Source organism: Cardiocondyla obscurior, linkage group LG19 (genome assembly GCF_019399895.1).
Source record: "Cardiocondyla obscurior isolate alpha-2009 linkage group LG19, Cobs3.1, whole genome shotgun sequence".
NCBI lineage: Eukaryota > Metazoa > Arthropoda > Insecta > Hymenoptera > Formicidae > Cardiocondyla > Cardiocondyla obscurior.
Genome location: NC_091882.1, coordinates 2,672,181 through 2,689,952, shown reverse-complemented (window position 1 = coordinate 2,689,952; position 17,772 = coordinate 2,672,181). Strand labels below are relative to the sequence as shown.

Here is a 17,772-nt window from a genome sequence, read left to right as displayed (position 1 = left end):
GCTGTCGTTAAAGCACACCGGTAGCGTACGCCGCTCTTTTTTTTTCGAAGCACCGAAGGCCGGGTTTTTTTCGAGGGAGAATAAATAATTCCGGGGTAATTGCGCGCCGACGGTTAAGCTCTTATTAAACGGGCAAGAAAGATTGTTTCGTCACCCGCGATCGATTGCAATCCCACTTGAACCGAGCCCCAATTACACGCTAACGCGATAAATTGCTCGAATTAATGAATTTGTAGATCGTAGAGGATAGATTTATGTAACAGACACTTTTGCGAAATAATAATAACGTCGCGCCATCGGCTCGAAAGCGTGCACTTAATTAGCGCGTTTAAAATCTTCTTCTTTTCTTTTTTTTTTTTTTTTTTGGTTTCGTAATGCAGCACGAGATCTAATTAAATTTGTAAAAATAGTCCCGTTAATTCGCCGTAGTTAATATTTAATTGATTCGAAAAAAGCTGAATCAGCTGCGTGCGATGAAAACGTATTTCTTATTATTAATATTATATTCGCATCTCTCTGCTGCGATAAGAGTATATCGATTTTCGCGGAGTTTAGGAAGGTTTAAAGACCGACCTGCGCGGCGGCGAGAGAAAATGGTGTATAACCTTGCTTGGACGACCTCGATCGCCTTCACCGAGGAAACCTGCGGTGTGTAGAGCCGTGACGACACACGTGCGCGCACACATGTACGCGATCTCGCGACCGTCGGCTGAGAGATCGAGCTCTTGACGCAAAGTCGCGCTGCTGTCGCGAGGTCTTTTTCGCGAGATACGACCGATCATCGTCAAGATATGCAGGCGAACGAATAAAAGTTTTTCCAGCACGAGTATGCGAAACGGATTCACGCACGGAGGACGGAGAAAAAAAAAAAAAAAAGTTAATTCTTCGCTTTATTTGCAGGACAAAGCCACGACGCGAAATGCCAGCGAAAGATTTAAACGACCGATCGACGAATTGAAAGAAAAACGCGGACGTGTGTCGACAAAACGCTCGCACACCTCTCACTCTCACTTTTTTTTTTTCCTTTTTTTTTTTTCGCCGAAAGAAAATTTCACCGCTCTTCTCTCTCTTTTGCTCTACAACTCCCCGCTACTTCGAGATCGCGACTTTAAACCAGGCGAAACCCGCCGGTCCTTTTACCGCTACGTTTCGAGCGCAGAAATTTCTGGGACGAAGTGGCCAGCTGGGCACTAAGCGGCGATTCAAGGAAGCACGGTGTCTTACATGTAGCGTTAATAGTTTCGACAAACGTTCTAAGAGAGCAGATAAATAGATAGCAAACTTTTTTTTGAGTTTCTACTTTTTTTTTTCTTGCGAGATAAAACATTTTCTTCTTTCTCTTTATTAACGGAGCGTTTAAAATTAATTTGCGACTCGTGAACGTCCTACTATCTCTAATCTCTTCCTTATCTTACCACGTGATCGGTTGATAACGCGTAGGATTGAATGTCGTAATTCTCGCGCGAGTTTGATGCACGATAGCGAGGAAAACTGTTTTTCCCCGCAGGGCTTCTTGTACGTCGCCCGATCGCGCTTCGTCCGCGAATTTCTGCGCCTGTTTCTCCTCCCAAGGAAACTTATCCAAAATCAATATTATAAAATTATAAAAATTGTTTTACTCACCCCTTCATTTCCTAGGAACTGTATATTAGGTTGCTCGCTGATCTTATGCTGCAACAGAAAGAGAAAAATATCGAGGTTAATTATTTTCATCGCAAGTAGGAATTGGGAGACGCGAGGCTGGCGGTAAAAAAAAAAAAGTTACAGATTGACGGGAGAAGAGCCGCGTCAGACCTCGCGGCACTTTAAATGCGCGAATGATCGCCGAGTTAATGAGATACGCGAGCGAAGGCCGCGAAAACACGGTGTAAATTCCAGCCGCGAACGCTTATCGCAAAGTGTCACAATAGCCAACACGTGGGATCGATTAGCGTAATTACTCGGCCGTCGTCACCTATCGCTCGTTCAGCTCGCGGAATCGTGCGAGCAAACGGACGTCCCGGCGTTCGGCTAAACGCGTGCGACTCGCATAACAGCCGGGCATTAAAACGCGGTGCTTTGCGGCGTGACTTCGCGCCGCATTGGGTGCTTTCCATTTAGCAACGCGAGGGTCTGACACAGTCACCTTTTGTTTGTTCGCTCGCTGGATGTCGAAAGACGATAGGCTGACGCTCGCGTCGAATTATGTCATTAAATGGAAAGCACTCATTAATCACGGAGCGGCCGGCTGGGATTAGCAAAGAACGAGAGAGCCTTACCCGAGGACCCGGGCGTCGGATTTTGTGTACGACTTTTACGCACGTCGCGTACTCGGCGCTCCCGGCCGATAGCTCGGAAAGGGAAAGTGACCGTTGGTAAAAGCTCCGCTCTAAACGCGAGGACGATGCTGCTCGCCGGACCATTGTCGACCGCCAGAAAGAAATCGCGAGAATGATAACTTTCTCGCATTCGTTGCCGGTCGATTTTAGACAGAATCAGGCAAACGTCCTAATGATCGTCCGCCGATTCTCTTTCTCAATTAGGCTCGCGTTAGGCGCGTGTCTGCGATTCGCCATCGTGCAGCGATGATGGGGCCACTCGCGCGGTACAGGGTTCACGCGAGTTTCCGCCGTCTGCGAAGGCTCGCCGGAGTCGGGGACCGGACGTCAACCGTGCGAGAAAATTAATCGCGTCGCGGAAGATCGCGTTTACTCGAGCGCGCGAGGTCGTCCGGGATTGACCCCCCTCGAGTAACGGCGCGCTTTGAGATCGGCCGCAGCTCTCCCGGGTGAAAAATGATTTCCTTCTTTCCCGCGGCGATCATCGCGCCGAGGAGTATCTGCCCCGCGCGATTTCACACACTTTCCTTTCCAATCTTTCAGCGTGTAAAACACTCTAATAACAGCATACGGAGCCGAACTCACCCTTCCCCGCCGTCGGATTTTCCACGAGCGAGAACGCCGCGGATCCTCGAAGGGAAAACTCGGCGATTTCGCTCGGCGCGGAGCGGACCGAGAGTGAAATCCATCGCGGTACGAGCGAAAGAAGGCCCGTGGTATTTAAATCCGCGAGAGACGCCTCCGGAAGTCGCGGATGAGATTAAAAAAAAAAATCCCAAGACGCAGCTTCGGAATTAAAATCCTCCGATCGTCCGTTTCGCGTTCTCTGCTCTAGATCAGCGTCGTACGTATCTGGTCGACGTGCGGAAAGCGATATGCTTTCACCCGACGGATCGTTCTTCGCCGGCCGGAACTACGAACGACGGCGGCTTCTTTGATCGAGCGATCGCGTTTCGGCGGCTCGCGGAATAAAGCGGGCCGCGACATTAGACGACGGCCGAGAAATTCCGTTACGGCCGCAGGCGAGAATTTTACGAGACCGCGACACGCTTCGTCACGCTTGCATGACAAACGGAGTGTCTTTGCGGATCACCCGCGTGCGTGTGCGAGCGTCAGGCCGGGGATATCCACGGCGTAACACAGCGGGGCAATTATTATTTCCACGGTGCGTTACGTAAACGAGACGAAATAATCAAGCGTCGCCCCGCTCGGTCGCTTTCACTCAATAAAAGGATTCATTGCCGTTTTTAATTATTCTTATGATCGCCGCACCGTTCTATTATTCGAGAGTGCGCATCGATCTGCCATTGTCATTCCGAAAATTTCCATTCTATGCACCGGCACGCACAATGGCCTCGAAAGTCCTATTTTAAAATCAAGATTCGGAGATCTTAGAATCCTTGCCGCTTATTTCGCAACGCTAATTTGATTCTCTCGCTTAGGCTCTTTTGTATCACGATTCTGTATCATGAATCTGTAAGTAAGAAACACGTCGCGGATAGGTATTTGTCGATTAGATAAATTATTTGTGCTTTATGTGATCAGTTTTTAGAAATAAATTTAATTAACGTCCGAATTTAAATATGAATTAAATTTAAAGGACCGAGAAATGCTTAATGCACCATACACGATATGGAGGTTATTCGTAATTCGGTATTAAAAATTAATTAAATGCAAAATTTTCTTTTTTTTTTCTTTATTTATTTTACATAGAACAGTTAATGACGCGCGCCCTGTCTAGTCTATTAAAAAGAAGCCACAAAACGTATCTCTTAAACGAGAAGATATTTAAGACGAAAGGATTGCCCAGCGGGGTATCAACGGGAGACATAAAACAGCTCGGCGGGGAATCCTTCAAGGGCATTCCAGAATTAATATTATAGGAATCGCCAGCGTACATTGTCATGTAATGTCCGTAAGACAAAGTATTTCCTTAAAACGATTGGAAAAGCAATAAAATGATAGAGCGTGTCGAATAAAAAAAAAAATCGAGCTCTCAATGTTCAAAGAGAAAAAAAAAAAAAAAAAAAAAAAAAAAGGAAAAAAATAACCCTCGTGCAATGGAACGTGCGCATTAATGTGCGCTGCATAAAATTCAAGACGTAAGTACGAGTGTAAAACCGAGCGTGCCTGCTTTTTATCGATCAAAGGACGATTCTTTTCAGCGTTCTGCTTCGGCGGCAACGAGGCGTCTCGTGCGCCACGCAAACGACCTCGGGAAGGTTCTTGCCAGCCATTCCTCCCGAACAAGAGTCTCCTCGTCGGCAGGTCAATAACTCCACGTCCTGTAGAGCGGCAACCCCCGCGATTCCCGCCCTCGTCTCTTACGCATCGCGTTCTCACCCCCGACGGCGGCGGCGGCGACCCTTTATCCCGCTCTCCAGAATTGGATTTCTGAGCCCCGTCGCATTAACAATAGCCCCGCCGTGCATCTCAGCCCCGCGGGTTCATCCGCGATTAATTTATTTGTCTCTCCATCTCGCGATCGGCTCGCCGGAATTCCGGTTGCCGATTAATCATGGTTAACGGGCACGTCTGCGGGCACTCTTATCACAATCGCATTTTTTTTTTTTTTTCTCTCTCCCCCTTCTTCTCACCCCGACGCGCGCCTAGCTCTGCTGCGTTATCAACCGCTTATCGACCATAGCGCCCATAACTCACATCGATTTCGACGGGGACGTTGATCGCTCTGTAACAACAAGTTAATCGCGAAGCCATCGCCGGCGTGACGTTAACAACTTGATTATGAGAAGGCGGACGATATTCCAACACGTGTTGTTCGTCCAAATAGGAAACACAGACAGCCGGTCGTTTAGAAAGACTTCGCCTCGCACGCGATTGCCGGCGAACGCAAAGGTAAGAATAAAAAAAAAAGCCTGCGCTGCGCATTCATATGTCTCTGCGTGCGTGAGATTGCGCAAGCACCGTGCGCGCTTTACGTCGTATTCCCGTCTTTTCCGCGATGCTTCGAAGACGGCCAAATTGTTTTTCTTTTCTTTCTTTTTTTTTTTTTACGGAATTAAGAGTAGCAAAAAATCCCAGAGATTCGAAGAACCCGAGAAAATCCCTTTCTCCTTGCATAAATATAATTGCGTGGCACGTGCAAATTATTGTTGAGTATAACAAACGCGTCTGTTAAACCGCGATAAGTGTAACACGCCGGGAGACAAGTATTATATGTGTTTCGTGGAATCAGTCGTCTTAAACGAAACGTCTCTTCTCGCTCGGCGCGGGTCTCGCAACGACCGGGAGCCGCGGAGCGTCCTACAAAGGGTTACGCACTTAAGTTTCCGGCACCTTTTCCGTGCTTTATCCCCGACTGGCTGCCGCGGCAAATAAAGGCGAAAGCGCCGCGCGTTCCACTTCGATTTCTGATCGAATTTTCGGCGACGGCCGCTGCGCAAGTGCGGGCGCATCGAGGCGCGCCATTTTGCAATCGTTCCGCAATCGCGATGCAGGGAAAATAGGAGCGCAATTTTCGGTTCGTTAACCCTGAACGCACGTAACAAACCAGCCGCCTGCTCGCCCATTGCCGCTATCGGCCTGACGCGGCGCCCACGGTAGCTGCAGAACCCGCGCGCCGCAGCCCGGTATAATAACGCACGGTCACCAGCGGCAAGAAAGAACTGTCTAATTAAGTAATTAAATGCATAACTGTGTTACCGCCACCGACATGCCGCGCTCCGAGAGATCTCGCACGTAAGCCGCCTCGCGTCGTCCGCAACACGCCCCCGGCAAGCTCGTTTAATTATTTTACCGCAAGGCGCGCATCCAGGACACGCTTTATCGCGATTGGCGGATTCGGGGAGGGCCGACGGTTAAAGATTTCGCGGGTGGCCCCGCAGCCACGAGAAGTGGTCCGCGACTAACCCGAAATGTGGCCCGCCGGAGCGTTCGCTTTCCACGTTTTAAACGAGGACGGCGGGGTGCTTCTCGCCGGGCCCCGTTCGGAAAAGGAAGGCGCGCCCCGAAAATCCCGCTCGCCCGATCGGCGCTCGATTAATTTGCGCAAATGTAATCGGCGCTGATCGGCGGAGGTGCACGGTTGCCGGTTCGCAGCGGGTAAGCCGAGGCAGGTAAAGGCCTTGCCGCACACATCGGGCGAGCTTATTCGCCTTGCCGTGACGAGAAATTCGCCAACACCGCCAACTGGTTCACTTTCTCTCGGGCGGCGAACTCCAGACTGCTCATTCTGCCTCTTTCTCTCCCCCCGTTCCCCTCCCGTCGCCGGTGTATGTGCACGTACGATCGGTGCACGCGGCCGACACGTGTGTGAGCGAGCGGACGCGCGCGTGACGATCGACTTTGAAACCAACCGTGGACATTGGCGAACCGATCGCGGATCCGGGTATCCCCGTCGCAGCCGCTGGACCTTAACCCCGGTACCTAGATAATGAGAAACTCTTAATTGTCCCCGCGTATCTGGCTTGAGGCTTGAAACGAGAACGTGCCTATTATTACAAGACTCGAGCGTAGGCTAAAAGCGTCACCGTTCCGCGAAGGATATTACTTCCCTGCGAGATACCCATAATTGAAATACCCGGTAAAAGCACCTATCAAAGCGCGTATATATTGCGCAAGTACGGTAAACAAATTATTCCAGGCGAGGATTTACCGGGTAATGATTGACGTGCGCGCGGGTTGCGTCATCGCGCGACCATTACACGCTGGTTTTTCGTCGAGATCAAGAAGCGCACGGCGCATTCCCTCCCGCATCGCGGAGATCGCGACCGGCGTCGATCCTGCTCGCGGGTCAGCTCTCGCGAGCGTGCGTTACGCGAGATTTCGCGGCGTCCGGCGGGTGGGTGGGCAAACCGGGTCTCGAAGTTCCGGGCGCGGGACAACGATCGCCGTAATCAGAGCGATTAGGTGTGGCCGCGATAAGCGTGTGCGGTACTGCCCGCTTCGTCGTCGCGTTTCAACGTGCGCACCGCGCATTGTTTCTAGGCCTGCCGACGGCCACCGTCGTCACTTTCGAACGGTGGTGTGCCTTTCGAAATGCATTCGCACAAGCCGCCACTTTCTCGTAGCTTCTATTCCCGATCTGTCCGCATCATCGATATCCACCGCGTTTGCTTCCTCTTCCCCGCGACGAGGAAGAAAAAAAAAAAATTTACAGGCGCTCTTTTACGACGGCCACTCGTCCGGCGTCGCGATCCGAGCCATCGCGCGAATAACTTTAACGCTAATCACTTTTTTGAAACCCGCCGAGCCCCGAGAAAAACGTAACGGAATAGAATTAGAATCCGAGGAAACGAAGAGGCGGCGGGCGCCGGTCGAATTTAATTATCGCGGCCGAAGATTGAGAAAATTATGGCCCCCGTGGAGTCACATAACACGACGACATTGCGCGAGCGAGGATACCGGAAGCGTCGGAGCGCGGTGCTCAGTTACGTAAACGACACGAGGCAAAATGTAGAGGCACGTGAAGGCTATCGGTCATAATTGTGGGGTGCTAGGGGAACGGTCTTGCGTCAGTACCATCCTCAATAAATCATGCGTTACCCCGTGAATTAATATCTCCGCGGCGACGTCGTCGTGGCCGAAACGTCATCGCCGTCAGCTCTCGACCTCGTACAATAGGCGGCCGTAATCCGAGACCGGCTACGCGCCGCGTGTAAATGTCAAACGAGTTTTACGCACCACCTTAGGGTAAAAGGAGAATTCGAACTCTTTGCCTGTTCGATCGCTAACCACTGATCGAGCCCGAGATCGAGCGAATAATCGACGAAGGAGAGACCCCCTCGAGATACACTTAATCTCTCCTCGCGCATAAAAGTCCCGAGAGACGATAAAAGGTTTGTCAAGGCGCGAAAGACATCGCAGCCAGTATTCGAAGCGCAACGTTATTACTTTATTTAATAAAAGAACCTTCGCGAAGAAGCGCCTTCCTCCTTTCTTTATTTTTTACAAATTTTTATCTCTATTTTTGCCCGAGAGCAGTTTATTTTTATTTCTCGTCGCCGTACGACTACAATGAAGTCTTCAAACCATTGTTTGGTCTTCGGTGTAGAATAGCACGGGGTAAGATTCGCGGGGGATGACAAAGACGGGAAACGATAGAGAGAAAGAGAGAGAAACTGTGAGTTGAGTATCGATCCTGAAAACCAGCGGCGGCGGAACTCCGCGGCAGAAGCTAACGAAGTTTATTTCCTTCCCTTTTGCCCTCGGTCGATTACGATATGAAAACAAAATGTAAATTTTTCTCATACTTTACGAAATAAATAAAAAACCGAAAAAAGAAACAAAAAAAATATTTAATTAAATTCCTATGCCCTGCGCCTTTTTTATTCTACGCCGCTTTGAGTCGTCGCAAAACGCGCGAGCGAATTAAGAGACGAAAATGGATTTAATTGCGCGCGATGCAATAAATAAATCATGTAATCCGCGCGTACTTCGCCACGATCGTTTTCGCCGCGTCTCCGAGTAGCGCACAATGCGACGTGTAATTCGCTACATCTAATAACGGGCGGAGTTCCGCGCAGTCGGCGAACGGGTGGATTTAAATTGCCAGTCGCGCGGCCACGACAATCAAATTATCAAGAAGAGCAAACTCAGTTAGCCCGAGATACAATGGACTCCTGGCCGCCGCGCCGCGCGGCGGCGCGTCCTATTTTTTTTTTTTGTTACCACGGTCCACGAAAAAGCGTCTACGGCGAAGAGGAGAACAAAGAGGGCGGGTGGACGACCGGGGACCGCGTGCAGGTTTCCGGAGAAGGAAAATCGAGAGGTACGCGCCATTATTCCGCGCGTCGGCCTCTTAAAGGCGAGCGGGCAAATCGGGAGGCGCAAAAGAGAAACGGGGAAAAGCTGGGGTGCCGTGAAAGAGCAAGCGTCTCTCGTTTTTCCGAGTCGTATATTTCCGAAAACGCTCGACCAGGGGGTTTTCTCGTCGGCGATGAATCGAAGGCGAGGGACCCCTTCGCGTGCACCACGACCAACGCCGTCGGCGTCGACGACCGTCTACCTGCGGCGCATCTGCACGCTCGGGCGTTTGTGCCGCGCGGCGAGTACCACCTGCCCGTTAGGGGCGTACATTATGTCGCGGTGAAACCGGCGGATTCACGGCACACACGGGGTGCCGCGACGCTCGCACAGCCTCCCCACAAGCGTTCACCGGGCGCGGAGGGTTCCTCGACCTCGGCCGCCTCTATCCTCGCGCAAACGACGCGTCCTCGGGCGCGTGGCGGCGGCGTTATTTTATCACGTAAATCGAGAACGCTCGCCGCGGCCGAAAAGACCCGGAATATAACAATATTATTCGCGTGACGGACAGGCCGGACGATTTTGTCCGGAAAGGGGAAAGAAAAAGTATTTTAATTAGAAGTTTTCGGGACGAAATAACCTGGGCGCTCCGTAACCGCAGGACTTTCCAGCTGCCGTGGAATCGGGAAATGCTCCGCGCGTCCGCTCGTTCTCGGACGTTTATTTTGAAAGAGAGAACTCGCTTAAATAGTGGCCGAGTAATGATGCGTGGAATATAAAACGATAACGTCATTAAGCGCGACGCGTCCTGGATGTGTCGTTGTTTATGTGGAACGTGGAACGCGGCATGCCGGACGCCGGGCATCGCGGTTTGTTTTTCGCCGTACGTCATATTTCGAGCGCGCAGCCTGTTATTATTCACTCGGCCGGACCCGACGATGTTCTCAGCGCCGGACAATTCGCGACGCCTCTTCCGCGTCCCGACTCGGCGGCCTAATTAATTCATCGCCGGCTCGCATTATGAAACTAGTTTCGCCGCGAAATAATTTCTTTAATTCCGCGCCGCAGACGCGCGTGCCCCCGATTTTACTAAACTTTCCAGACGGCTCTCGTCTACGTAGATGCGAGATTTTTTTTTTTTTCCCCCTCCTGGGAATCCGTGTTAATTCGCGAATTAAGAGTAACCAGTCGTGCCAGAGCGCCGACAATTTTGAAGGCGCGGACGTTTTAAAAAATTCGCCGAATTTGACGAGATCTCATTGCGATTCTAACACGCGAGAGCACGAGGGACGGCGGGCGACGCGAGGCGGCGTTATCGATTCGAAACTCCGGGCGGGTTTCGCGGACTCGGTTACTACAGATCGGCGACGAGATAGCCGAGGCGAGTTGTTCCCGATAAGACGCGTCGTCGGGGCCTCAGCTCGAGGATCTCGAAGCACGCGGGGATCGCGACGTGCGCGGTTACGGGCCCCGGAAGCTGCGTCGATATTGACAGAGAGTGACCGAGCCTCCGCGGCGGTTCGCAGGGAAGAAATCCTCTTTTTCCTCGCGGCACACGGCCGCCGTTATTCACCGCGAGTCATACATGCAAATTCGTGTTTACACGACAGCGCGACGGAGGAGAGAAGAGGACACGCCGAGGGAGAGGTCGAAAACGGGAAAGCACACAATCCGCGTGAATGAGAGAACGGGTTACGGTCCTTCTTTCAAAGCCGAATACGCGCCGCGGGGTAAAGTCGGAGGCTGCACGACACGCCGGTTAAATCCGAGAGCGAGGGCACGGCGCGATTACGAGAGCCGATCTCTTGCGGGGGAAACGTCGGGAGAGAGAGAGAGACAATGAAGGCCTCGCATATGCATAAAAGTTCAAGAGAATGCTTTGGATGGCTGATAGATATTTGCAGATACTTGCTTCGCGGCACGTAGCAAAATCTTATTCTGCACGCGCGGTACGTGTAATCTTTCGCAACGAGGCATTAAGGATGTTAAAATTCAAAGGGTCAAAGTACACGGGAGAGATGACGAGTAAAATCGGTAGTTATACGGTGTATATACGAGAAAGATAACGCGATAAGCTTTTTAAATGCTCGTTACGAAACGCCCTGCGACTATTTAATTAGCGCGGAGGGAGTCGGACGTTTTCTCGCGAGCTCGGTTTGACCGACTTAAATTAAAGCTGTGAATTATGCGACGCTCGGCCGCATTGTGCGATCGATGACGTGAATTGTATCGAAACCGAGTCGCGCCAGGGGGACTTGTAGGCGGATAGAAATGTCACCTCGCAACCGGCACCTTATAATTCGTCACGCCACGGCGGCGTTTCACAATCGCGCACGACGTCGGCGCCGGGTACGTAACACCGATACGATTTAGACACGCGTCGCGCACCAATCTAATGTGTGCGTGCGTGCGCGCACGCACGGCCGATCGCGATCAGCAGGACGGAGTGAAAGGACCGCAAATCAGACAGAAAAACAATTAACGAGAAACGCGGTTTTCTTTTTTTCTTTTTTTTATTTGAGCGGACCTTCGAAATCTGCCAAGGCTCGGCAGCGTCTCGCGTTTGATTCGAAAAATTCTCCTAATCAAGCCTCCAACGTGGAAATTCGTCCTCACGTAAAAGCAAAATTAATAAAAAATATATATGTCTGAACAACGGGACCTTGCGGTAGATCAGATGTCTCGCGAGAGAAAAAGAAAGAAAAAAAAAAAGGAACTCGTAAGAAAAATATTCCGAGATTCGATGATGCGCGACTGCTTCGCTCGGCCGTTCGTGAATTTATTCTCGACGGCTATCTGGCCGCGCGGATCAGCTGATCGTAGCCGCGTTCGTCCGAGCTCCGGAAATTTTTCTTACCGCCGCTCCGTTTTCCGTCGATTTTTTTTTTTTTTACGCGTGCGGATTTGCGCGCTGCGACCTAGCCAAGGGTGCCCGTCGCGAGGTGAAACTCTGGTGCCTTAAACGCGTGAAAAATCGTCGCCCGCAGCATCCGAGATCCAACCGCGCACGCATTGCCGAGCCCCAGCATCCTCATCCTCCCACGTACCGCGGAGACGCAGATATCTCGCGCGCGGCCGCACACGTAGCCGCATTCGTCATTGTCGCTGCTGAATTAATTAGCGTTAAACCCCGTATCGAGCCAAGGATTAGACCGGGGATTAGATCGAAGTTTAAGGAATTAAAGTAACTTCGCTAAATTACATACTGGGTTTCTCTCGCCGCGATTGGTCGTAATTCTTATTCCATCTCGATCCTAATCTCTAGTCCGATACGGCAAATCGTTGCGACGATCGTCTAAACTGCGCATTCCGCGCGAAGCACGCGATATGCCGCGGGCTTGAGGCCGCCGAGCCGTTTCATGCCATCGGAGAGCCGAGGAGGAATCGAGGTCACGAGGTTAGGATCGGATAATTTCGACGAAATTGTGCGAGCGCCTCGACATTCGAGATTAAATTGTCATTTTGAAAAACGTCCGCGGGCGTCGGGCTATATATCAGACAATAGCCCGTTGGCAAAAGCTCGAAAAGCCGGGCTTGGCCAATAAAAAGGAACTAAATCAATTCGCCGCGTATGTTGAAGAGACCATTTGGAAGGCAATCTAACAAAGATCAAGGTCACCGTTTAATATATAATTCCGCGGCGGTCGAGTATTTTAATTAATTTTTTATATACGTATATTTTTCTTTCTTTTTATCAGAGACTTTCCTTCGCCAGCAAAGTGCACATTGCAAAAGGCGAATACTCGTTTCGAGCATTTACAGCGGGTTTATATACCGTGATAAAATCACGATTGCGTCTACCGAATACATTACAATCGGTCGCGACTTAATTTAATGGCGGTACCAAGGATGAAATTAATTTGATGACAATCGCGAGACCGGAGATTGTTTCCGTGACGAGTATGTAAGAAAAAAAAAGAAAAAAAAAATAGAGGGGGAGAAGAAAAAAAAAGATGACGCTCCGAGCTAAGATAAAATTCCTGTTATTCCAGAAATGTACACGCCCGTATCTTCGACGACAAACCGGAATTCTTTCATAGTACGACAAAGTTCAAACCGTAATTAAGAAACTATCCATCGCATATTGTCCCGAAAAAGACGTTTGAAATCTAATCTTTGCAGTGCGCATCTCGTATTTTACAAATACCAGTCTTGGAAAATACCTGAGAATGTATTTAGTTATTAAATAAAGAAAGAGAAAGTTGAGAAACCGTTTGGAATGTGATAAAAATGTATTTTTCCTTTTTTTCTTTTCCTTACTAATGCACACGCGCCATCGCTTAATATATTTTTGCTTCTAGGAATACAAATATTTGCGTTACAATGACCACGTTCCAAATGATCCGCAGCCAAGTTGAAATAATTTCGAGATAACGTGCCGAACTAACCAGATTTTTTTTTCCACGGAAGCAGCTTTATCGAATTCAGTAGAATTCTTGATATAATATTAGATACATATTCATTTCTTCCCTGCGCTCACCGTATTATCTGACGTTATCAAGCAGATAATGTCCGTACAAAAACAAGGAAACATTATCAAAAGGGGTTCAATAACGAGATAAATAAGTGTCACGTTCTTGTTTTGCGCATATTATTCGGTACAATATTAATAACTGATAACGCGGCTAATTCCTTGTTTGCGATAGATATTACAATGTTATAATTAAACTTTTTATTGCCCACTCATGGAACAGAAAAAAAAAAAGAAGAAATTAAAATTAATTGACACGACTCAATATTTGAAAACAAATGTCGCGTTAACAGCAGCTCGGTCTCTTCATCATTTTAATACCAGCCTCAATAAAAGCGAAGGGAAGGAGAAATTATGCGCAAGAAAATACGTGCGGCCAGGAAGACTCGACGCGGCGCGCTCTTATCGCGCCGCATACGTAATTTTTATATTTTTAAACGCGGATCGCGCGATAAGACGGGGATGGCGAATCCGGCAGTGAACCTTTTCTCTCGGCGCGGCCGCCGCGCGTAACGAGCAAATCATCCTGAAGAAATTTCTCAGGCCGAGCGTTCGACCTGTTTTTAATGAAAGCCGGAAGCGCGTATCAATAGCAGCTGTGTTACGTTCCGCGTCGGAACGCCGCGCTAGGTGCACCCGCCGGAATACTTTCGTGATTGATTCGCGTACGAAGCACGGCGCTGCGAAGGGATCTTCGTGGTTCGCCGCCGCCCTGGCCCGGCGATGCGTGACGAAGGGCGCGCCCCGGCGAATCGAGACCTCGCGAGGTCCAGCGAGCGCTCGGAGATCGCATTTTATTTAGAAACGCATTTACATAAGGTTCTAACGAGGCGAGTTTTCTTTGTCCCGGAAAGCGTTTCCGCGAGAGAGAGAGGGAGATACTCCGCGCTCGTAATCGCAACGCGCGTAACTACGGCGGTCGTTGCGTTGTCTCTCGTTCCGGCTCGTTGGAACGTTTCAAAATACATCCCTTTGGAGGGACATTTTAATTGCGAGCATACGGGGGAGGAGAGAGAGGCCGGGGCAATGTAAATTACCAACGATGAAACGTGCCGCGAGGTGAAGAGGCGAGAATTTTTCAGCGCGCGTTCTGACGGGCAAAGCCTTCCCCTCTTTTCCCTCCTTCCCCTTCACGGTGTTAACGGTGAAACGCCAGGAAATCCCCGTGAACGATTAGCCCGACAGTCCCTTTTTTTAAGCCCGCCGCCGTGTCGCTTTGTGGCGACGAAATATAAAAACTTTCGCGACCGGCGGCCTGTGCCAGTCAAGGCGGATACGTGATTATCGGTTAATTAAAGGAGTGCATAATCAAACGATACTGTGTGTTACACTTCGGCTCGATATTCACTGGCTTTTCTCCCGTATTATTAGCATTCGCTAGTACCGAGACGCGTTGAAGAAAGAAAAGAGAGGAAAAGAAAAGAAAATAAAATAAAATAAAATTGCGAAAAGAATGTCGACGTAAGATAAAATGCGAGGCAGAGCGAGCTGCGTGCATTTCGCATTAAAGTGCACCGTATAAGTAATGGTATATTTATTTACCCGAGCGTTAATCTCTCGGCAATATCGTTTTTGTCTTTTTTTTCTTTTCTTTTACCCGCTGCTTAAATATCAGGCGTTAGAAAGACTTCCTGCGATAATTATACATTATAGTAACATCCGGATACTACGCTCAGGGATTTCAGTAACGATCGCCCCGCCGCGGAATTAAGTCGGAAGGGATTTTCTCAGTAGATAACGCGCCTTGATACTCAGATTAATAATCGCGATTATCTCGGGAAGGCTCGGAAGCGGCGCGAGACTCGACTTCCAGCTTGCAGGGAGGAGAGAGGAAAAAAAAAAAGAAAAAAAAATAGAAAAAGAAAAAAAAATTCTGATCGCGAATTTCTTGTACAAGAGCAACGGCCTTGAGACGGACTCTTTCAGCACCCTCCCGGCGTCCTTATAGAGAAAGGACGTCTTTCAAAGGCCTCGGAGAAAGCCTTTGCCCGCGAGATAACCGCGCGCGCCGACGTAGGAATCACATCACTCTCCCTTCACCGATCTTTTTATCGCAATCTCGAGACCTCGCGCGCGGCCGGCAACCGACTCCGGCATTCGAGCGCACGTCACAGTTTTCTAACGTACGATATTAACCTTTTCCAATCCGCTTCTATGCGGCGCCGATCTCCGCGAAGGTGAGCCCGCGGCGCGCGTAAAATCGTCCGTGACGGGATCCTACGATCGCGCGAATTCGTAGTCGTCGAACCTCTCGCGTAAGCGGCGGGAAACAATAGCCTGGCGGCTGAGTGTGAAAATCCGAGCACACTCGCGTACCGATTTTGCAATAGGTGCGAATGCCGGGATAGCAATCCTCCGACTACACGGCGGTGCACGAAGGAAATTCTCGGCTACAAATCTTTTTACCGCGCGCTACGGAGGCAGTAGGTCGATGGGGTTTCAATTGCATTATTTTCTCATCAATCCTCAACAGATAAACCGACGCGTGCACGAGAGGTGAAGCAACGGAAAGAGAGAGAAAGAGCGAAAATTTATTTCGTCTAAAAGTAATAAGTCTTTGTCTATAAAATTGTACACTTAAAGAGAAATATGAACTATAAAATAATCTACACATAGCCGCAATATGCGTTTCTTAATGCATTCTTCTCTTCCTTATTTTATATTTAGCGTCTTTGAATTGCAAGCGAACGACTACCGAACGAAGCTTAGAAGTCCGGCCATCAATTTCTTTGGCCGTGTCCATTAGTCATTCTGTCAGGAAACAACCGAGGGACGACCTTCGGATCTTTTGTCGTATATATGGAAAACTATGCATTCCGGCGAAGATCGGGACGCCGAGATTTTTCCTTCGGTAAGGTACCAATCGCGGGCTGCATCCCCGAGCACGGTAAGAGCCATTATCGTAACGGTTGCATCTTTTTACGATGCTTTTACGCAGTTTTATCGTCTCGAAGTCCCGAGCGCTACGCCACGGCGGTTTACGCGCAAACCTAGCGCCGTAATGTTGCCGGGATAATTCCGCGTTGCCATGACTCCCGGGGCCGAAGTGTCTATGGCCGATACATGAATTCGTAATGACGGTTCTCCTGGCGGCTCTGCAAATCAATTCGCGCTCGGTACCGGCACGGTTTTACGAGAGGCGAGGCCGGTTCGATCGATCGCGAGATCGTCATTTCAACGTCGTCCGATAACGAGGAACCCTCCGCGCTTACCGAGACCGCCCGCGAGCGCTGCGCGCGAGGATTTCGCTCTCGCGGCGGCGAAACCCGCCCGTCGATTTCACTATTCTCATCGAAATTCGTCGCCGGTGAAAAGGATATACCCCGGCCGGGTATACCCGATCGCCGCGGATCGAAAGCGCGGAGCCGCGCGCTCTCGATCGAGAACGTTTCCGGGAGGTGTATCTACTCGATGCGCGGATAACGTTACCGCCCCGAGATTGTAAGACCGTTAGAGAATTAGCCAGAAACCGCATGCACTTTTTTTTTTTTTTTTCTTAGACAGGTGCTCGACATCGAGACAAGTCCCTCTCTCTCTCTCCTATCACGTAAAAAAAAGAAAAAAAAAATTACCGCCGTTATTTTATTCATTATCTAATGCGGCGATATTATCGGCCGGGAAGAATAATTTCAATTATGTAAGATCACGAGCGAATGTCCTTTTCTTCTCGCTTAATTAATTCTCGTTCGCGCACGCGTTCGGGCTGATAGCTGATGCTCGCGGCGCATCTTATTGTCATTAAAATATGTTGTTAAACGCCGTCTAAGTGCGTACGTGCGTTTCCGTTCGGAAGGTGCATGCACAATGGTATTTACGTGACGTTATCGCTCGGTTGTAGCGGCGTTAATCATCACCGCTAATTGACACGTGAATGAATTACGCTCGACGGGCCCGTTCATTGAAAGTCTTTTCTTGTAAATTCATTAGACACCAACTGATACGCCGATACGCGCCCTTGAGAAAGAAAAGACAAAAAAAGAAGAGGAAAAAAAAAGAAAAAAAAGAAAAAAAATACCGTCGCGTTGCTTCAGTCGTCTCGAACGTCGCGTAACGTGTTTTTCGTGGCACCTGACCGCGACAGAGAGAGGAAAAGAGCAATTGTATTAGCGCGTGTGTAATTTGAGCGCGTTACTGCCGAAAGATAAAGCACAAGCTGTCCACCTACTGCAAAACAATACGACTGCGATAAGACCAAGGTAATCGCGAAAGCTCTTTCGCGTCGCGTCGAGCAGTCCTAATCAATTTTGACATCAGCAATTTTCTAAGAAACCCTCAAGT

At 49.6% G+C, this 17,772-nt stretch overlaps 1 protein-coding gene across 1 annotated transcript in view; it reads right to left on the bottom strand.

Moving 5' to 3' along the window:
• Positions 1-17,772, bottom strand: part of Su(tpl) (Suppressor of Triplolethal) — a 65,294-nt gene that overhangs the window by 43,253 nt on the left and 4,269 nt on the right. Inside the window, exon 2 of the mRNA XM_070669660.1 lies at positions 1,624-1,671. Within this exon, the coding sequence (XP_070525761.1) occupies positions 1,624-1,671 (48 nt within the window). The remainder of the gene's footprint in view (positions 1-1,623; positions 1,672-17,772) is intronic.